The following is a 22,348-nucleotide window of genomic DNA, read 5'->3' on the forward strand; positions in this document are numbered from 1 at the left end:
TTGCTGGAAAGCATACCTTCAAGCAGCTATATGACTCTGGTAATTCAGTGAATGTGTACGTGTGGTTTGGCCTTCGATAGGAAATCATATGCAAAGCCTTCTGTCCAAAACCTCTCAATGGATAATATTTACTGAGCATCTATTAGGCTCTAGTTACGATTCTATGCAATTTTTAAGCACTTTGCAATATTAACATTTATAAAACTCTATGATAATGTGTTCATTAGTCCTCATTTATAGATGACAATGAAACTGAGGTAAAGAGTTTTTAAGTAACATGTCTAAAATCATAAAACAAGGAAATAGTGGAGCCAAGCTTTCATTACACAGTCTGGCTCTAGAAGCTATGCTCTTAATTTCCACATCATATGCCTCCCCACAGCTGATGTGATGAAGGCTTAGCCCACTTTTCCGCCTTTGTTTTCCATTTTCCCCACTGTTCTCTGGAGGCAGACACCAGCTAGCTGTTTCCCCAACCTCGTGTTTTCTTTTCTTCCTGGGCCTACAGCAGACTGTATTTTCCAGCCCTTGCTCATGGTTATTGTAGCTGGGTGGCAGAATTTTAGCCAGAAGAATGGAAGCAGAGGTGATATGCATCCCTTCTAGGCCTGACCCATTAAGCCTTTCACATGTGGTGGCTGTATGTTCTTTCTTGTTCTTTCAGTTTGAGGAAGGTGAGTGATATGGTTTGACTGTGTCCCCACCCAAATCTCATCTTGAACTGTAGCTCCCATAATTCCCATGTATTGTAGGAGGGACCAGGTGGGAGGTAATTGAATCATGGTAACGAGTCTTTCCTGTACTGTTCTCGTGGTGGTGAATAAGTCTCATGAGATCTGATGGTTTGATAAAGGAGAGTTCCCAGCCAGGCGCGGTGGCTCACGCCTGTAATCCCAGCACTTTGGGAGGCCGAGGCGGGTGGATCACAAGATCAGGAGATCGAGACCTTCCTGGCTAACACAGTGAAACCCCGTCTCTACTAAAAATACAAAAATTAGCCGGGTGTGGTGGCGGGTGCCTGTAGTGCCAGCTACTCGGGAGGGTGAGGCAGGAGAATGGCATGAACCCGGGAGGGGGAGCTTGCAGTGAGCCGAGATCGCGCCACTGCACTCCAGCCTGGGCAACAGAGCGAGACTCTGTCTCAAAAAAAAAAAAAAAAAAAAAAGGAGAGTTCCCCTACACAAGCTGTCTTGTCTGCCGCCATGTAAGACATCCCTTTGCTCTTCTTTCGTCTTCTGCCATAATTATGAGGCCTCCCCAGCTATGTGGAATTATAAGTCCATTAAACCTCTTTCCTTTATAAATTACCCAGGCTTGGGTGTGTCTTTATTAACAGCATGAGAACTGACTAATACAGTGAGCATGGAAAACTTGGATGCCACATGTACAAGAGTTGGAGCCACAAAGTAGAAGAAGGATGGATCCCTGAATATTGCTTGGAAAAAACAGTTGAGAACCAATCAGGAACATCTGTGCTAGACTTTAAGTGAACAAGAGATAAGCTTCTATCAACTTTGTGCCATTATATGTGTTGGAGTTGTTTTGTTACAGCAGCTATAGAGATGTAAATAGATCTACCTACTGTCCTTTGAAAATGCCTTTCCCTTAGAATTCTCATTCTCTCCTTCAGTTACTCACATCCAAAAATTATTCAAGGCCTAAACCAAGTCCAATCACCTTCAAGCAGCTTTCTTCCACTTCCACCCATCATAGAGATCTCTCTTTCCCTCACCCTCCTGTAGCACTTTGTTATCTATACCTCTCATGTGTACTTACCCCAGCTCCAATTCTGGATGTCTTGTTTTCCTAGTGAGATTGTGAGCTCTTCAAGGTAAGGATCATGTCTTTGTGCTTCCTTCTTTTGTGACTCTGAAGTGCATAACATGGTGATGTGCCTTGGGAATTTTCAATAAATATTCATGGGAAAAATGAACATATCAATGTATTAAGCTCAATAAAGTCCATTTTCCTAAAAACAGTTCTTCACTGATGAAGTGTGAAAGCATGTAAACTATAATCTACTGGATTTGGTATTTTTATTATTCTTTTTTACTAATATATACATTCTAACACTTTTTGACCACTGCTTAGAGAAGAGAGAAGGCATGCTTATCAAATTTCAGATGGCACAAATTAGAAATAATAAGTAAGGCACGAGATAACAGAATCAAAACTAGACAAGTTAGAAATAAGTAAATAACATTTAACAGGGATAACTACAAAATTAGATTTTAAAAGAACAGCTACCCAATTTCAGTATGGAAAGACATGGCTAACATCAGGTTTTAATTGGCTGCTAGATTGACATGAGCCCAGAGTGGTACACAGAGCCCTGTTCATAGTTAGACTCAGGGCACTGAGTGGTAGGTGAAATATTCAGGCTCCAACAAGGCACAAGCATGAATGAAGATTGCTAGATGGTGGCCAGCTAGAGACAGATGGAGGCTCAATGTCTAGTAAAGTCTGCAGTAAAGAGCAGAATGAAGTCCTATACTTTATTTAACCTGGGAGCTAAATAAATAAACAATATATAATAAGAATAAATAGGCTGGGTGCAGTGGCTCACGCCTGTAATCCCAGCACTTTGGGAGGCTGAGGCAGGCAGATCACCTGAGTTGAGGAGTTCGAGACTAGCCTGACCAACATGGAGAAACTCCATCTCTACTAAAAATACAAAATTAGCCAGGCGTGGTGGCACATGCCTGTAATCCCAGCTACTCAGGAGGTCGAGGCAGCAGAATCACTTGAACCTGGGTTGCAGAGGTTGCGGTGAGCTGAGATCGCGCCATTGCACTCCAGCCTGGGAAACAAGAGCGAAACTCCATCTCAAAAAAAAAAAAAAAAAAAAAAAAAAAAAAAAAAAAAAAAAAGAATAAAGAATGAACTAATTTAAAAATAAATAAATTTTATATTTAACCAGGGCAAGCTTAAGGTGAAAGATCAACTTTCACCTGTAACTTTGATGGGAATCCTCCATCTGAGGACACCATTAAGTGATTTCTGACGCTAAACTGGGGCTAATGGGGCTGCCTGGATCCCCCAAGCATTTTGCTTTAGGAGAACTACCTAGTAGGTCTTAAAGGTTTGTTATTTTACTTTTGGTCCCACTTCCCAGTGTCAGTGTCAGAGCTGTCCTTGAGACTCCTCAAATTTGGGCAGGGCGTGGTAGCTCACGCCTGTAATCCCAGCACTTTGGGAGGTGGAGGCGGGTGGATCACCTGAGGTCAGCAGTTCGAGACCAGCCTAGCCAACATGGTGAAACCCTGTCTCCGCTAAAAATACAAATTAGCCGTGAGTGATAGCGTGCACCTGTAGTCCCAGCTACTCAGGAGGCTGAGGCAGGAGAATTGCTTGAACTGGGGAGGCAGCAGTTGAAGTGAGCCAAGATCGCGCCACTACACTCCAGCCTGGGCAACAAAAGTGAAACTCCATCCAAACAAAACAAAACAAAACAACAACAAAAAACAAAAAAACTCCTCAAATGTGAAGCTGAGAATTTTGAAGCTCATTTATAAATTCACACCACCCTTGTGGGAGGGGAGAGAAGGCAGATCACATCTCTGGGCTCAATTGGGGCAACCATTCTAGGATGCTCAGAGAGACCTGCTCCTAGAAATCCAGCTTCCTAAAAGCTGGGATCAGAGTTCTGGCAAGAAGGCTGTAGCCTGGGCCTTGGCCCTAGACCACCAAAAAAGTGAATACAGGCTTAGGCAGTGTTCATAGAGGCCCAGCATCTGGAACAAGGGTGCTGCTGTAGTCTGTGCTGGTCAGACCACACAGGAAGAATTGTTTATTTTCCGGATACTATGATTTTAAAAGGATACAAGCAAATTGGTGTGTATCAAAAGGAAGCTGACCAGAATGTTGTAGGGACTTGGAAACCAAATCACTAGTTACTTTTCAGTGGTTTGGGCTCCAGGACTGGAGGGGGGTTAGGGTGTGGGGTAGAGGATGGTGTTAGGCAGCATAGATAATTAGAACTGTTTTCAGATATGCAAATGCTGTTTTGTGAAAACACACACACACGCGAACACACACAAAACAAAAAAAACTTGTACTTTAGGTAAGGCCAGAAAACAGAACTGGGACCCGTGGGATTTAAGCTCAACATGAAGAATCTATAAACCATTATAGCTCTTCAAAAGTGGGCTAGACTTTGTAAGTAAGCAAGGTTTAAACTGTTCAGGTAAAGACCAGGAAGCCCTCCAGCTGCTCTGTCCAGACCGAGGCCGTCTCTCCAAGTCCGCGCTGGGGACGATGGGAGGTGTGCACCTGCGACAGAACACAGGTACCGCCAGGTCCGGGTAGGGATGGCTTTTCGCCGAGGTCCCCCGCCTGCGCATACTTCTTGCCCTCGCTGCTTCCCCGGCCGCCTCACCCTGCCCCCACTCCTAGCCCGGCGCTCGCCGCTACAACTCCCGCCTGGGCTGGCGCGAGACCCGCGAGCGCCGGAGTGGGCGCGCGGGTTGCGCGCGGGCCGGCGCCCGGAGCTCTGGGCATGCTCAGTCGCGCGGGCAGGGCTCCGGGCGCGAGCTGGGCTCCTTCTGCACCACATTCAGCGACTGCCAAGAGGAGCCGCCGGGCGCTCGCAGGCTCAGCGCGCGCTGCCCGCGGCAGGACCCGGCCGCCTCCGCCGCCGCCGCCGCCGCCCCTGCCCCTAAGCCTCCCGAAGCCATGGCCGGGCTCGGCCACCCCGCCGCCTTCGGCCGGGCCACCCACGCCGTGGTGCGGGCGCTGCCCGAGTCGCTCGGCCAACACGCGCTGAGAAGCGCCAAGGGCGAGGAGGTGGACGTCGCCCGCGCGGAACGGCAGCACCAGCTCTACGTGGGCGTGCTGGGCAGCAAGCTGGGGCTGCAGGTGGTGGAGCTGCCGGCCGACGAGAGCCTTCCGGACTGCGTCTTCGTGGAGGACGTGGTCGTGGTGTGCGAGGAGACGGCCCTCATCACCCGACCCGGGGCGCCGAGCCGGAGGAAGGAGGTAACTGCCCGACCGGCGATTCGAGGGGCGCGGCCGGGGCACGCGCCAGGCCCTCCCCCGCCGCCGGCAGCCGTGTTGCCTTGGGAGTCGCGCCATTGGCCCCCGGGCTAGTTCACAACTTCCCGTCGGGGTGTGTGTGTGTGTGTGTGTCAGAGAGTCAGAGAGAAGTTCATTGTTCACACCTCCCGGCTGCCGGCAGCCTTCTGGAGGATCCGATTCAGTGTGGTTGTACGGTCTCGGGCAGGTGGGTGGGCGGGGGAGTCCGTCTCACGGGCATTTTTATTTGTGAAAATTAAACGGCAGCGACGAAAATGCAACTCTGAGTGTTTCCCAGGGAGCGGGGGTCGCGAGGGGTGCCGCTCCGGGAGGGCGGGTGGAGGCTGGACGTCCCTCCAGGGGGCAGCGCCAGTCGTGACACCGAAGCCCCTAAGTCCTGCCTGGCGCTCGGAGCAGGTCAAGCTGGATGAATTAACGGGGTGTCGGTGCCCACAGACCTGGGGCTTCTCAAGTTAGTTTTCAGTGGTGGCGAGTGAGTCCCAAAGAACGGGACTAGTAAGTGAATGAATGGAAGGAAAGTGGTGTGTTGGTGAGCTGTGCTACATGTGTGCATGAATGGACTAGGTTTGAAAAGCTGTACTCTGTGCGGTGTTGGGTGTGTGTGCTAGCGAGCGTGTTTAATTAGAGATGGTTGTTTCACAAATTCCATAATTTTTATTCTCTATATTTTTAAACTCACAGCAATTAAGAGAGCTTTTCTGTTCTCAAGGGTTGTAACTACTTTGAAATACTGCAGCTTGTGAAATGGCTGATTGCTTTAAGTGCAATGTGGGTTAGTGGGGAGAGACAGAGTGAGATTGGATTTTAAAATGCCATCTGGCCTGGGATTCTTCTCATTGCCAGTTAAGAGCCCAGGCTCAAGACTCCGTTGCTATTGGCATCCAGTGGCATTGCAAGAAGCTAGTGGTTTCTTTCATTTCTGGAGATTTAAGAATTTTTTTTCTATTTTGTCTGTATTCACTTCACATTGGAAATGCCTCATAGAGCTTATGATAAAATATGCTTATTCCTCACCTGCTCCACTACTTGGTTGATGGAATCCTACATGGTCTGAGAAAATAAGCATATTCTACTAATTTCTCACTGAGATAATCAGCTTTTATTCCACCCTCCATTAACAGAAAACCAAAAGAGTAACAGATCTCTGCTAGCCCTTTGATGTCTTTGCCACACCTCTCCATCTTTGAGTCTGTGAGATGTCCCACTCTTAAACTGATAAGCAATGTAATCCCATTTGAATACTTTCTAATGTGTTCTAGGCCAAATGGCAGAGCTATGGTTTGAACTTAAAAGAGCAAAATCGATTTCAAAATCCTTTCAAAATGACACTCTTTTGATGAGAGTAGTCCAATTTCTTCTCAAGAGACTGTCACCATATTTATTCACCCATTTCATTTTATTCCTATAATAAAAGCTTCCAAGCTTTGGCCTCCCTGATACCTAAGTGAGCAGTGATCTTTTTCCCCTGCCCAGATTTTGAAGCATACATTTTAAATTGATTTAATTCTGATATCAGCCTGGTGGCACACTGCCAGAAGTCACATGGTATAGTGGATAAAAACATTACACTGAATCTCAGCTCTACCACTTTCTAATTCTGTGACCTTTAGGGAGTGTCTCTTGCCTCAGTTTTCTCATCTATATGGTGGACATAATAATACCTATTTCACAAAGTTGTTGTAATAAATGTATTAATCTACCTGAAATTCATAGGACAGGACATTTGATGAATGTTGGCTATTATTATTCACTTAACAATGGGTCATGGAAGATTTACTTCTTTAATAAGAAGTCAGCTATACACTGATGTAGTTAGTGACATTTCTCTACTATGTGATACTGCCTCTGGGTTTGGGTCTCCTGCTGGTGCCTGCCTTTGCATTGCACATGATCTGGGTCACCAGGGTAACAGGCCTCCTAGGCAGGGAGAGGAATATGGGCAGTCAATGTTGGATGGGATGCTTCTGGAGGGCAGAGTCATGTAGGGCAATGCTTGTAGAAATCTCTCACAGTACCAGCTCACCGCCTTGGTAGGTGTTAATGCTTGTTGAGTGAGTGAATGAATGAATGAATGAATGAAATGCTAATACAAGAAGGTAGTTACTTCAAGACCCTCTTTGGATTGCTGTATATTTTTTTCATGTGATGTCTGCATTCCCAACTGTGAAAATCCACAGTAGTCAAGGAATTATTTTAAAATTATCGTCACTGATCTCTGCCTCTAGTCTTGTCATTTTCCATTCCATTCCCACACTGTAGCCAAGCTGGTCTTTTAAAAACTCAGATCTGATCCTGTCCCTTCTCTGACTAAAATTCTCAAGAGGCCCCCACTGAGCTTAGATAAACCCATTGAGCTGGGCTGTGCTTGCCTTTCCAGCTTCAGCTTCACCTCTGATCCCACCCCAAGCACCCCCTGACCCATGGATCAAGCGAGGTTCTTTCACTGAAGCTCACCAGACTATTGCTTTTATTTTGTCTGGGTACTCTTCCTCTTTCCTGTCTTCGCTTTTACCTGTCTTAAGTTCTCAGCTTACTGTTATCACTAATATTAGTAGCTAATATTTATTGGGTACTTGCCACTTGCCATACACCATACCAGATTTATGATGTGCATTTCATTAATACTCACATCAACTCTTTGAACTCAATACTATCGTAATTCCTATTTTAAAGTTGGTGAAACTGAGGCCTGGAGAGATTAAATAAATTGGCCAGGGTTATAGAGTGTAACCTGTAAAACCAGGATTTGAACTCGGGTTTAGAGAACTCCAAAGCTCTAGTCCCACTTAGACATCACTTTTCCAAGCATGGAATTGGTTCTCCTTTTATGAGCTCCTAAAACTCTATAAATTTCCTTTTATATTTATCATACCACATGATAATTGCCTGTTTACCGTTCTGTATCTCCCACTATTATGTAACCTGTCAGGGCTAGGATCATGTCTGTATTGGTCAACATTTTGTCACCAAGGCCTTGCATACAATAGGCATGTAGCAAATATTTTGTTGAACAAGTGTTCTCATTATTTTAGATTAACCTTAATTCTCCCTCCTTATGACATATTTGGTGTTTCACAAGCATTCCCAATCAGTAAGGTCCCAAAAGTTCTATTATGTATGTAGGTGGTTTATAGCTGTTTCTTCTTCTCACTTTCCCTGTCCCTGTCTGTTTCTATTGTTATTGTTGTTTTGTTTGTTTTTATAAAAATCTTGAGAAATTCCTTCTTAATCAAAACATCGTGTTTCATTTAATGACTTTTCTTCCTTGGAATTCAAGAACGTATTCCTGTGAAAGCCCAGTGTTTGCCTGAATGGGGCCTCAAAGATTAATAAAACACAGGCCCTGTGTGCAGGAAGCCTAACTTTTAGTGAAGGAAACTGTATATACAGAAAGTCAGTAAATAATGTTAATTGTCTAATAATGTTGTTTCTTTAGATTTTGAGTATTTTTTATGTTTAATACTTTAAAGAAAAATCAGCTGTTAGAGGCCTGTCAAATTTTACATGACTCCAACTTACTTTTTAGGGAAAAAATGCAACTTCTCTATTTGTTTGTTTTTAGAGACAGGGTCTCACTCTGTCACCTAGGCTGAAGTGCAGTGGCATGATCATAGCTCACTGCAGCCTTGAACTTCTGGGCTCAAGCAGTCCTCCTGCTTCAGCCTCCCAAAGGGCTGGGATTACAGGCATGAGCCACTGTGCCCGGCCAAAAGTCAGTGTTTAAATGTCAAATAATGTAAACAATCTAAAAGATGATGTAGGAGAAATAACAGGGTGTGAGGATTGAATTTTTTTAATTAAAACTTTTATGTAGATAATTAATGCCTACAGTGCCAAAATCAAAAGGTACAAAATGATATACAGTGAAAGTGGGTGTTGCCCTTCTACTCCCACTCTTGCACCTGCCTAACCAGTTCTCCTCCTTAGAGGCAACTACTAATGCCAATTTCTTGAGTTTCTGTCCAAAGGTTCTTAGTACCTAATGAATGATTAACTGACAAAACTTAACTTAAGCAAAATTGCAAAATATATCCTATGCCCTTTTGCCCCTTTACTTTTTTTTTAAATTTATTTGTCATTTACCCTGTTGACTAGGATTGCTCCTTTTTAACGGCTATTTTATCCTTTCCCAGGTACCAAGTGTTAGTATGTGGGGTAATTTTGTCTTGGAGAAAACCACACAAATGCATTCTTACAAAGTGATAATAGCTTTAATTATTGTTTCCTTGAGCTTTTGCATTTACAGGGGCCTCTTCAGGAAGAAGTCAATGCTTAGCACCAGGTAATAAATCCCAAAAGTGGAATTAGGCATCAAATGGGGGAATGGGGACATAAATGGAAGGGATGGGGAATATAATTTGGATAGAGGTTCCTCTTTTATTAGGGTACTTAGTAGGACCTATATATTTTCGTTCTGGGTTTATTCTCTGGTTAGGAAAAAGCCTAAATATGTTCATCCTGGAGGCAAGTGAACATCAAGATAATGTCTAATAGCCATAGCTGACGAATGCCAAGTTTTTGAATGTGTGTGAATCCTAAAAGGTGGTATTATTAACCCTATTCAAAAGATAAGGAAGCTGAGGCTCAGGTAACTGAGGTTAAGTGACTTGTCCAAAGTCATACACAGTAATAAGTTGCAGAAATGAGGTTTTTATGAAAATCTAAAGGTCATTTTTTGCATGAAGTGCTTGTTGCCAGTTGTGGTTAATCCTAACATAACATTAAATCTAGGTAGAATAACTACTTAAATCCTATTTTACACATTAATGATATGCAATCTAACTCGAACACTAAGTGAATCATTTTACTTCCCTTCTCTCGTAAATGAGAATACGTTGTTTTCACTTTAGTTTAAAAATAACAATTCAGTCATTTATATAACCCCCTAAATGGCCTAGGCACAGTTTGTGCGTAATTGTATCTTATTTACCAGCATAGTAGATGATTGCGTTTTTAAATGCATACATTTCCTCAAACTTCTGTTTAGTTTCAAGTGAGAAAACTGCCCCAAACCATAATTAGAAATTATTCTGACACCAAGATGGAAAGTGAATGTGCTGGAGGCTCTTCACATGGCAGCAGATTAATAGTTCTTGATAAATCATCACCTCCAACTAGTTAGAACAACTGCTCCTCTTCAGGATTTTTTTTTATTGTTTTGACTCTTCCACATGGCCTTGGCAGTAACGTTTGGAAATTGATGTGTCCCAGAGACTGGGATGCATCCAATAATGTAGTCTCTTCCTGTACAGTTGATCTTGAAAGCCTTGAAAATAAGGAACAAAATGAGTAGGGAGTGACTTCTGTTAGATACTATTAGCTGAAAATGAGCTTTCTGCAGAGATTCTTAGACTCATTAGCGAACCATTATAAGACTAAGAAGGCAGGGCTAGATCCCTTGTAATTCAGATATGCTGGAAAATTGCCTTTGCATGTATTTGAATTCTTATTAAGCTCAGATTTCTTCAAAATTAGTTTTTATTATAATAATGGTAGGTGTCCATCCATTAATATAAACCACAAAAGCAGAAAAATCTACTTAAGACTTTTGAACAAACAGATTTACCTTCCACTGCCTTTGTGTCATAAGTAAATTGTTCATGGCATCTTATGATTCTCAATATAAATTTGGAGGTGCATGTTTTAAAAATGAGTGCTAGTTATTAATTTTATGGGCTTTTGCTATTAAAATCTGTAACCATTTCAGAAAGCCTAATTTTTTGACTAGAGATCTGGATATATGTAGTGTTCCTTCCTTCTTATCAAGGGAGTACCATAATTAAAGAGAAAATGACTAAAACCTTAATAAGAGAGAAAAAAGTTTCATTTATATCTTACACAGAACACAGTGCAGTATTTATTTCAGATTGTCCATAAATATTTACTTACATAACTGAATCCTCTGAAGTTCCATCAAAAAATATTCACCTGACCTTTGAAGTTAGCTTCCATTACTTCCCCTAAACTGATATTAGATATTAAATCTGTCAGACATCTCAGGCTCATTTCATAAGCAGGCGCTTTTCATCTGAATGGACAAGCAGGCATAATCTCAAGCAACAAATCCCATTTTAAAATGTGTGTGTGGTGCCTATAGTCCCAGCTACTCAGGAGGCTGAGGCAGGAGAATCTCTTGAACCCGGGAGGTGGAGGTTGCAGTGAGAAGAGATAGTGCCACTGCACTCCAGCCTAGCAACAGAGCAAGACTCTGTCTAAAAAAAAAAAAAAAAAGTGTGCGTAATGCCATCCTAGTTCACTTTGTCATTGTCAAGTAATTTAATAATGTACATCATTTTCCTGAAGCTGATGCTGCTGAAGGAGCAGTAGCATCACATAGAAAGGAATAAATCACCAGACTTTAGACTTTTGTTGCTAAATGTTTAGATTATCCAAGCAACTATGACAAGAGGAATCAGCACGAAAAAGTACAAAGAAAAGTACAAACTAATACAGGGTTGGTTTAATTTTGTCCAACAAATCAGTGTGGACAAGAACCCGACTTAGTTTAGGTTAGCAAATTAAAAGGACTATATCATTTAAGCTGCTTTTGCAGCTGGATGGGCTTATAGGTGTTATCATTCCAGTGAAGATACATACATCAGCATTTTCCTCTATTTGAATATGTGTAAGTAAACCTTTGCCTTTATTAAAAGACGTTTTGGGCTGTGTGTGGTGTCTCACGCTGGTAATCCCAGGACTTTGGGAGGCCAAGGTGGGCGGATCATGAGGTCAGGAGTTCAAAACCAGCCTGGCCAACATGGTGAAACCCCATCTGTACTAAAAATACAAAAATTAGCCGGGCGTGGTGGCAGGCGCCTGTAGTCCCAGCTACTCGGGAGGCTGAGGTAGGACACTCACTTGAAACCAGAAGGCAGAGGTTGCAGTGAGCCGAGATCACGCCACAGCACTCCAGCCTGGGCAACAAGAGCGAAACTCCATCTCCATCCTTTTGCCTTGATTCTTTTGTCATTATTTTGCTTAAGAAATATTAAAGTTTTCCAGTTTTTGTGTGGCATTAATTATGAGTGCCATGATTGCATGAAAAATGACTGCTTTTGATAGTAAAGGGATAATAGTTTTGTTACTCATATCTGTTAGTATATTCAATAACTGTCTATTATGTCCAGGCCGAATGTTTGGTGCTGGGGAGATACAGATGAATTAGACACTTGCACTGCCCCTGAGGATCTCACAGTCCAGAGAGGGAGGCAGATCAGTGACAGAAACTTGCAGAACACGGGGGCAGATTTTATGACAGAACTCGGCCCAGTGCCATGGAAGCTCAAGGAGATGTGTCTCACCCACACCAAAGCTTCCCAGAAGGAGCGATTATTGAGTGAGAATTAACTAGGGGAAGGCAGAGAAGAGCAACCTTCCAGATACAGAGAACAGGATGAGATAACATGGGGGTAATAGTCCAGTGAAGATTAATTTTATTAATGTTGAAAAGATGTAGAATTGAGAAAAACCCACCCGTGCCCTCTCAGATCTTTTGAAATTTCAGATCCAATTCCAAGTTCACCAAAAGAAACACGTACAGAACTGTATTTCTTTGTTTTGGGTCTAGAGGGATTTGGCCACTTTGCACACCTCATTTCTAAGTGTACTTCCCTCTTACTCTTATCCACGTGCTCCATAATGTTCTGGAACCCCTTCTAGGATTCCTGACTAGCACAGTTTGGGAACAATGTAGCCCACTCTGGAGTTGACTAAAGTCTACTTTAAGTCTGAAACTTAAACATTTCCTGAGCTTGCCATTTAGATTCTGGTAAGGCACTTTTTTGGCGGTGGAGGGTGGGGGGTCCTGTAAGTTATCAGTATATTCTTTGCTGGGGGATTTTCCCCCTTGACCCATAATTTGTTACATGAGGGTGTATCAGGAAAACCTGTCATCTTGTAGTAAGTAGTTATATACAGATGCTCCTCAACTTATAATGGAATTACATCCGGATAAATGTATCTTAAGTTGGCAATATCATAAATTGAAAATACACTTAATACCTGTAACCTACTGCACGTTGTAGCTCAGGCTACACTACCTTAAACATGCTCAGAACATTTACATTAGCCTATAGTTAGACAAAATCATCTAACACAAAGCCTACTTTAAAATAAAGTATTGGATATCTCATGTAATTTATTGAATACTGTACTGAAAGTGAAAAACAGAATGGTTGTATGAGTACTCAAAGTATGGTTTCTACTGAATTCATATCACTTTTGCACCATTGTAAAGTCAAAAAATGGAAAGTTGAACCATCATAAATCAGGTACCATCTATACATTACCCATGTCAATGACAAATAAGAAAAAACTAATTTCTATTTGCTGTTGAAATGTATTTTTATTCACAAATCTCTCCATCTTGACAGTAGTCACCATTGAATCTCAAGTGCAGCGTAAACTGAGAATGCATCTATAATTATGGGTTGAATTTTGCGTGAGCTACAGGAGGCAGCCAGGTGGGGATACCTACTGTCCTGGGGGCAGGAGACACTGGTTTTGATTTTTGCAGTGATATTAAGATCAAATAGCTGAGGGATTTTTTTTTTTTTCTTTTTGGAGCCCAGGTTGTAGGGGAGAGAAAGTGTAGAGTGGGAAAGAGATAAGAAGATGAGGGAAAGTGGATGGGGAGCTGATGATAACTTACATTTGTGAAATGGAATTGGAGTTTGATAAATAAAAAATACTGGATTTTATTCAACCGAAGACATTATACTTGTTCTGCTTAATTAACTAATCATATGAACTCATGCCTTGTTAATGATAATTCATTATGAGATGCAGTTGAAATTGCTAAATCTGTTTCAAAAGCTCTGCTTACTCAACCATTTATAGCACATTTGACAAGTAATTTTTTCTATAGAAGGCTTTAAATAAAAACCATTGAAATAGTGTAAGATCCTAGACCCACATACTGCCTGCCATCACACATCACTTTCCTCAGTGTCTGTCAGTTGATGTTTTTGTGTGGTGAATGTGAACCAGTGGCCTGAAGAAATGGAGAGTAAATGGTGATGAGGTATGTGCTGTAAGTTGTGTTTTCTGTTATAACTAAGTCTTGACTTACCCATGGTAATTCTTTCCTATAAACCTTCCATATATGTGTGCTGGTTTCTATTCCTGATGCTGAACTGTTAGTTTTCTAATATTTAACTTTTGGCTTCCAAAACTACATGAAGTTATTTTTCTAAAGAAAGACAAAAAAAAAAAAGATACCTACTTAAAAGTAGCCTTCCTATAATTAGCTGTGTACACATGTTAGCCAAATAAGGTATAGATGTAGTCATTTTTAGCCTGAAATGATTGAAAAAGGTGAAATTAATGAATTAATCTTGGTGCAGTTTCAAAATAGTAATAGAAGAAAAACATAGCCATTTTATTCTTTTAATTATTTTTTGAGTCATAAGGGAACCATCATTTCAGGAAGAAAGATTATTATTACTACAGTTTGGCTTTAGGTCATATTTTAGGCCATTTATGATGTAATCATATTTTCCAGCTCTAGAGTTTTGTGTGAAGAGATTTAGATCTAGTACTTTATTTTGAAATACCCAAACCATTTTTTAAATCTTGTTTTTGGAATTTTCTAACTTTCTGCATGCCATCCTTGTTCTCTATCAGGGACCCTGGCTTTCCAGCTCCCTTTTCTCTGAAAAATACAGAGTTGGGATGTTGAAGGGTCCTAGTCAAAAGGTTACTGATTTCTTCATTTTTGTCTTTTGTTACTCTCAAACTAAACATCATTAAGGCTTCGGCCTCCCTAATCTCTGAGTCTTCCCAAGTCACCCCAAAGGTAGAAACAGTCCAATTATGACTAGAGCACAGCTTCAAGACAAGGTTTTTGTACCATTTTTACCCCAGTTGCTGCTCTCTACCCACTAGTGGGTCATGAAATCAGTTTAGTGGGTCATGACCAGATCTTTCATTTTTATTGTAATAGAATCAGTAGAAAATGTCAGTGTATACTGCAACATAGCATCATAAGGGTAAGTATTGTTTCGTAAAACTTGTTTCATTTTTACACACTGTGTTTGTGTATACTGATTAGGTAAATACATTTCTTACACTAGGTCATGGTAAAAAATAAATGTGAAAAATCCACCGCATCCCCTTTCAACTGGATTGCACCATTCAGCCTCTTTATAGAAATTCTGCAGGGCCATTCCCGTTGGCCAGTTGGGTCCTGGGAATCGTGGCCAAAATCTCAGCATTACTTTCTATCAAGTCAAGTTTTATTTCCTCTCACTTGTGTTGACTCTTTACAGTGATGGTTTCCTGACTGTTTGGACCCCTGCCCATTCAGCAAACTAGTGTTGAGCCCATAGTTCTGTGTGGTCTGGTAGGTGTGATCGGAGAACATGAAGAGGGGGGAGATTGTCAACTTCACCATTTGCTAGAAGCTGATTCTACCTTTCCTTCTTTGGTGACAAATTTTAACCTGGTTAAGGGAAGTTTATGTTAAGACAGGAGAGCATAGTTTTCCTTCTGAACTTGCATCTTTTGCATTATTCAGAGGCAGGGAGGGGGAAATTTGGTGGTAGTAGCATTCCCTGAATCCCTTGCCAGGGGTTGTACCCGGTAGGAAGCAGTAGCATCCAGGTGGGGGCTGAGACCTACACAGACACTGGGAGGCATCAGGATCCAACATCAGGATTTGACCACAGACACTCTTGGGATAGGGACCGAAACTCAGCACACTTACTTTAACCCCAGCATGTGTTCAAATACAGAATGTGCTAAAATGTGATTATAATGTTCATGTCATTCTCAGATCACTGGCTAAAGGCCTAAAAGAGATCTTGGAAATAACTAGTTTCACTCTCTTTCCTTCACACTTATACAACACTAGATAAGTGGAAATCCTGCCTTATGTAAGAATCCAAAGAAAATTTAGTTTTCTCCACCAAGTAATCCATTTCAGCAATATTTGTTGGTAATGGTGCCTATTAAGTATGAGACATTTGGACTGGCATAGAAATTGGGGTTCATTCTGACAAAGTATATATGGATGTTTAGTAATGGGTCAATCTGTGATTGCAGGGAAATGGAGCACCCAGTTTTCAGTGGTGATCCCTTTCTTCTAGCTGAGCAGCCTAGTACTAAGAGTGGAATGTATTCCCTTATACATGCTCTTCTGTGCCCCCAAAAATGAGTGCTTTGAAGATTCTGATGAGAGACATTAATGATAGAGGCAAACAGTGTGTGGCTGTGACTGGAGAAATTGTGTGTTTGTAGGAAAAGGGCTTGGAATTGTGAGACTTGGAGCTGTAATTACATGAGAAAAAATGGGGAGTGCAGTTGTCATGTCCATGTCTGCATTTTTCTTTGTGAGCACTGAGCTGGATAACTGAAGCCTCTGAGTGGTTTGCAGGAAAGCAGGATTAATACTGCTTCTAAACTGTCCAGTCCTCAGAAGGAAGTTTCTTGGTGAGTGGATGGGGTAATAGGGATTTAAGTTAGAACATTTTCTTGAAAGTAAGTGCCAAAAAACACACAAGGTATAGCTTGTTGGCCTCAATACAGCTGAGGGCTCAATTATGATTCAGAACACGCTCCCTGAAACACTCGCCTTCCCTGAGGTCAACCTAATGACTGGAAATTCTGCAAATGTAACAGCTACTATCACTTGGCCTGTTTTTATAGCATACACACACACACACACAAGGTTTGGATAAAATCAGTTTTCTAACAGTGCTCTCCTTGTGAATGCTTGGTGGTATTGTGGATTATCAAAAATGTTTACAGGGATTCTTGAGTTACATTATTTCAGTGGTCATTTAGCCAGGAGAAAGTTTTTGTTGTTGTTGGTTTGCTTTAATGAATTGTGCCTTTTTTATTGGGCTTTTTCAGCCTGTGATCACCTCCATGCAGGTCGTCTTCATTTCACCATTGGGATGGGCTTTTATGGTGCAATCTGTGGAGGAGAAAGCATATATGCAGTTCCTAGAACTTCCCTACCCTTCTTTACCTTCCTTTTTTAGGGGAGTTCCTATAACACTACGAGTTTGTTCTTATACTCTAGGTCTAGATGGTGATTTTCAAATTTTAAATTCAACTCATAAGTGGATCGTAAAGTTACTCTAGTAGGTCACTCCAGTTTTTTTTTGTTTGTAAAGGAACTGAAATAGAATAGAAAATATCAGAGTGTATTCACAACCCGTAATATAGCCAGGTAATCTTTCATGTAACCTTTGTTTCATTTATACACGTACACACATCTGCATGTTCCCTCTTATGCTGTAGGTTGCAACATAAAGTGTACTTCTTACTGTGGGTCATTGTCAAGAGGCTTTATTTACTTTATTTATTTATTTATGTCGTTGTTGTTGTCAAGAGGTTTTAAATCTACTTATCTAGGAGACCAAAAAATACCTTAAATAAATGCTGTCATTTTAGCTTTTGTTGCCATTCTTTGTGGTTTGCAGCAACAGAATTTTGGCATGTGTCAAAGGCACTTGACTTCCATTGAGCAAATGGGCTGTTTGATCTCAGGGCACTGGGTTTTTCATTACCTAGTAGGAAGGTAAAGCCACTCATCCAAAGGCAGCAAAATGCAGGGGATGGAGAGGAAGAGAAGGAAAACAAACAGTGTAGGTGGAAAGTCTCAGGCTCTTCCCAGTAAACAGGCATTTTCAAATATCAAAGACTCCCCTGCATTAATGCTACAGAGTATTTATGTACACTTTGAAGTGATACACTCATTTGTAAACCAAATTATAATGTTGTGATATTATAGACCAGGATGGCAGGTGTTCAGAAAGCATACCACTTATTAAAATGGCCATATTAAAGCCTAGTACATTTTCTGTTCTATTGACTCCAGTCTCATTTCTACTGTTTCTGCTTTCCTCTGCTCCTCACTGAACTGCCCACCTGCTCCCAGACCCACAATCACTCGAGATATCAAATCAGCACAAGATTCAGTCTTCATCACCCCTCTAGCATGCATACCTCTCACTCAACCCAGGTATCTAGAGACACATGCTTCTAAGCTGACTCAGGAGGCAGACTTGCTTGACTCCTGGGGTCCTTTTGAGACGGGGCGTTCTCTTCCTTTCCATGTGCCCTGAGGACTAGCAAGGGACAGCTATAAATTCAAATTGTGGTTCCAGTGCTTATTAGCTGTGTGGCCTTGAGCAAGTACAGCATCACTTTCATCATCTGTAGTGTTGAGGTGGTTTTGACTACGCTATAGCGTTGTTATGGTGAATACATGCAATAATACAGGTAAGGTACTGTGCAGTACCATGCACAGAGTAGCTCTTCCATCAGTGATCAGTCCCTCTTCTTTCTGCCTTTATATGCTTTTTGTCTTTCTAAAGGGCTGTTATTCAAGCCCCTAAGGATTCAGGCTGTGCTCTTCTCTTGCTATCTTCTCTTCCTGGAAACTGGAGACCTCCATCCATTGGGCTGTGGCCAGACCGCCTGTGGCCTGCCCAGACTGAGATTCTGTCCAGCAGTTGGCATTCATTGCTCTTGTATTTTGGACCCCTATGCTGACTCCACCTGAAACATGCCAGGAGGTTGGTAAGACCATTAGAGATATGCACTTGATCCTTAGCTGGTGGCTGGGCCGGTCACCCAGCGCCTGTGCCACTCTACAGGCAGGTCTCGTGTGGGCACTGGCCTCCTCTCCAGCTCATGGTTTTAGGAGTAGGTCATCAGACTCAACTGAGTCAAAAGGTACTACCCTTTCTATAATTTCTCTTCATCCTCTGATCTTCTAAGTGAATGAATACTTAGAGATATTTCTGCCATTAAGCTTATCATCTGGTCTTGAACTAGTCATATATTAGCATTTGAATTCACATTTTAAGTATCTTTACACATTCGATATATTTTCCATTTTAAGTACTTAAAAAAATTCCTCTTACATTGCAGGTGAAATTCCACCTGGAATTGAGTCTCAGTTCCACTTCTCAGTTATATCATCTCGGGCAACTCAAGTTTCAGTTTCCTATAAAATATCTTTATGCCTTCTTCCCAAGGATGCTGAAGATCAAAGTTTTCTGAATGCTGTGATGCTCTATACAACAGTGATTACGGTGGCAATGTTATGATGAGTGATGGATTGTACGTATGGTAATAGTAACATTATTATTTATGGACTGGCGATAACTAGCCTATTCTTGATGATATATCGGATTGACTAGATTTGACCAATATCCTTTGCACAATAACTGTGACACCAAGCTGTGACAACCTTAGAGAGAGGTCCTGATAGAAAGAGACTACTCTTAGAAAGCTTCAGTCACCTCTAAAGACCCAGACCTGCCACTTGCTAGCAAGGTGAACTTGGCCAAAAAAACTTTTGATACAGTTTTGTCACCTGTAAGAAAGGGTGACACTACTTTTATTTATTCAACAGGCAATTGTTGTTTAGTGCCTACTACATGCAAAACATAAAGTAAACAAATATGATGCCTGCCCTCATGGAGCCTGTAGTTTAATTGGAGAGATAAGCATGAAATAAATAATCGCAAATATATGTGTAATTAAAAATACCAGTAAGTGTCCTAAAGGAAAAACGCAACTTGTCTCATAAAGTTGTAAAATGTCAATAAGAGACCTTACTTGCAAAAGACCTGAGTATCAGCTTTTAGATGAGACCAGTGTTACCTGTGTTGCAGAGGAATTAGTGGATTACCCATGCTGTTGCTCCTGTTTGTACACCTCTGATTTTATTCTTAGGAATATTCCCTCTCTCTGCTGGAAGGGACAAGAATCCTGCCCCTGTACTCCAGCACCATGGGCACCTGCTTCTGGCCAGCTCTGACTTCTGGACCCTGTGGTCTACCTCTCTCTCCAGTACAAGCACACCTCTTCTCCACCTCCCAGCTTCATCTGCCACCTGTTCCTGCTGCCATGCTTTCCAGAGATCCAGCCCCACTGCTTGGACTTTCACCCACCACACATGCATCTCCGTTGTGCTTCATGTAGTTTTCAGGTTCAGAGACCCCTTCCAGTGTTACCCACCTTCTCCCAGCTAATCCTTTCACCCGCAATAAACAACAGCAGTATCGTTTATCATGTATTTACTGGGTGCCAGCACTTTAAATCCATCATTCTCTCTAGCTGTCTTGGCCCCCTTCCAAGCCCTGGAAGCCGTCTGGCTATTAGAAGAAATAAAGTGTCCCTTGTTCAATAAGTCTGTCGGTCAGCCTCATCATTCTGCTGATGGCCCTACCCCACCATGACCCTTATTCATTTCATATGCTCAGGTAGTGCCTTGGTTCCATTAACTGGGTTTACATCTTGACCCCTTTTGTTGGTTTCCTGCCTAGATTCCCTGCAAAAGACCCCAAGGCTGACCTCTAGTCCTCATATGAGAGAATCTCTCAAACATACTGCTATGTCCTCTTGGTGCCATGTTCTGCCAGCCTTCTCATACGTCTGCATTGGGCCAGACACCAGCCTGCCTTATGCTGGGTTGTGCCCTCAGCCTAGCCCATTCTGTGGGGGCCCCTGATGCCAGCTGCCATTCTGAGTCTTCTTTCTTTTGCCCAGAGTTGGAACCATCCCTGGTCACTGGCCTTGTGCTAGTGGGCCATTTTACTGACTGGACTCAGAACCAATGTGTGCTTTTATATTTTAAAGTATTTACTAGATTTAGCCTCTTAGGAAGTTTGAGGTACGATAACTTGACTGAGGCACACCCTTAATTTTCTGTCTCTTTCCCCTTCTCCTGTAGTAACTAGCTATATAGCTTATCAATTAAATGCTACTTTTCTGTCTCAGTTTAACAAACTTGTTCTTGGAATGCTCACTAAACTGAATTTAGTCCAATTTTGTAAAATTTGGAAAATTCTTTGCTGGCAGAAAAGAAATTTCACTGTGTTTAATTAAACAGATTAAAATGTGATTTTCTCAATTGTCAAAACTGTTTTTGATAGATTTCCTGTGTTTCGTGGGGTTTTTTAATAAAAGAAAAATTATTCATATTATTGTAATTCCATATTGTGCAGAATAGGAACAAAGGAAGTGATGCAGATCCTTTGGCAGAAAGGTCATTTGAGTCACTGGAGTGTCCTGAACCATAGGGGAATTAGAGCTTCTATTGATGGGATGCAGAGCACATTTCTTCAGATTAAGACACCACTCATTTATGTGGATGTTTTTCATCTGAATATTTGTGCCAAAGGAGAACAACAGAGGGATACTCACTTGTAAACAAAGGGGAGGTGGTGCAAGGAGGAAATGAATACTTCATAGAACTCTAAAATAAACCAACCAGATTTTCAGAACCTCTCACTCTTAATAATTCCTGCCATTCTTTATGTCTTAGAACAGAGATGATTGAGAGAATTAAAGAGTAGGCTTAGTAATGGTGAAAACACAAATTCTGATTGGTAATCCAGGATAACAACTTCAAAGTAATAGACCTTGGTGTTCTAACATAGGGGTGTCCGATCTTTCAGCTTCCCTGGGCCACATTGGAAGAAGAAGAATTGTCTTGGGCCACACATAAAATACACTAACACAATAGCTGATGAGCTTAAAAAAAATCACAAAAAAATCTCCTAATGTTTTAAGAAACTTTACAAATTTGTGTTGGGCCACATTCAAAGCCGTCCTAGGCCACATGTGGCCCGTGGGCCATGGGTTGAACAAGCTTGTTCTAACAAGAAAGGATGATGAAGATACTGGCTCCTGACTACAATGGGTGGATATTTACTGCTGAACAGACAGCACTGTACAAGGTCTCGAAGGCCTCCATGTCATCCTTGGGTTAATTAAAATAAGGGATGAATTTAGGGATGCAGCCGGCTCCTCTTTCTGATGATTCAGTGTGAAGGAAGAGGGTAGTTTTGCAGAGAAGAAATCCTTCCAGTGTTTCTGTCAAGGATTAGCCTGTTGATGAGGAAATTCAGACATCAAAGGTCAGTGTAGCTTTTGGTTAACATTTTGCATAATTCAGACTGACTAAACCTACAATTCCTGGTAACTCCACTTGAATCTTTGGCAAGCCTTGGAAGTAAACTGGAGCTACCTCCAGGCTCAGACTAGCAGTCATATTACTAGGTCAATGATTTTACATTCTACTCAGATTCCTTTAGGTTCCAAATAACTGAAACATATTCCTGCAAGGAGGAGGAGGAAGATTGTAAGGATAGACTCAAATCGAAACCACAGAATCATTAGGGACATGAAGTCTCTCTTTCTCCTCATGCCATCTCTTCTCACTGTCCACTTGCTTCATTCGATTCTCTGGTTTATCTTAAGCTTCCTTGTGGCCCACCCGAGTTTACTTCATATTCCTGTAACTTAGCTGCTGTGGCATTCTGACTCAGATTTCCAGTTTCTCAACTTA

The 22,348-nt window shown here is 41.8% G+C and overlaps 1 protein-coding gene across 6 annotated transcripts in view; it reads left to right on the top strand.

The window, feature by feature from the left end:
* DDAH1 (dimethylarginine dimethylaminohydrolase 1) overlaps positions 1-22,348 on the top strand; it is a 266,430-nt gene that overhangs the window by 115,273 nt on the left and 128,809 nt on the right. For 3 of the 6 annotated variants that reach the window (XM_063718596.1, XM_063718591.1, XM_002810657.6), the window contains one exon: positions 4,187-4,977. The exons of 2 other annotated variants lie outside the window; for them this stretch is intronic. In XM_063718596.1, coding sequence (XP_063574666.1) covers positions 4,675-4,977 — 303 coding nt within the window. In that variant the 5' untranslated portion in view covers positions 4,187-4,674. The remainder of the gene's footprint in view (positions 1-4,186; positions 4,978-22,348) is intronic. One more of the 6 variants, XM_063718593.1, reaches the window with a different exon arrangement.

Source organism: Pongo abelii, chromosome 1, assembly GCF_028885655.2.
Source record: "Pongo abelii isolate AG06213 chromosome 1, NHGRI_mPonAbe1-v2.0_pri, whole genome shotgun sequence".
Taxonomy (NCBI): domain Eukaryota; kingdom Metazoa; phylum Chordata; class Mammalia; order Primates; family Hominidae; genus Pongo; species Pongo abelii.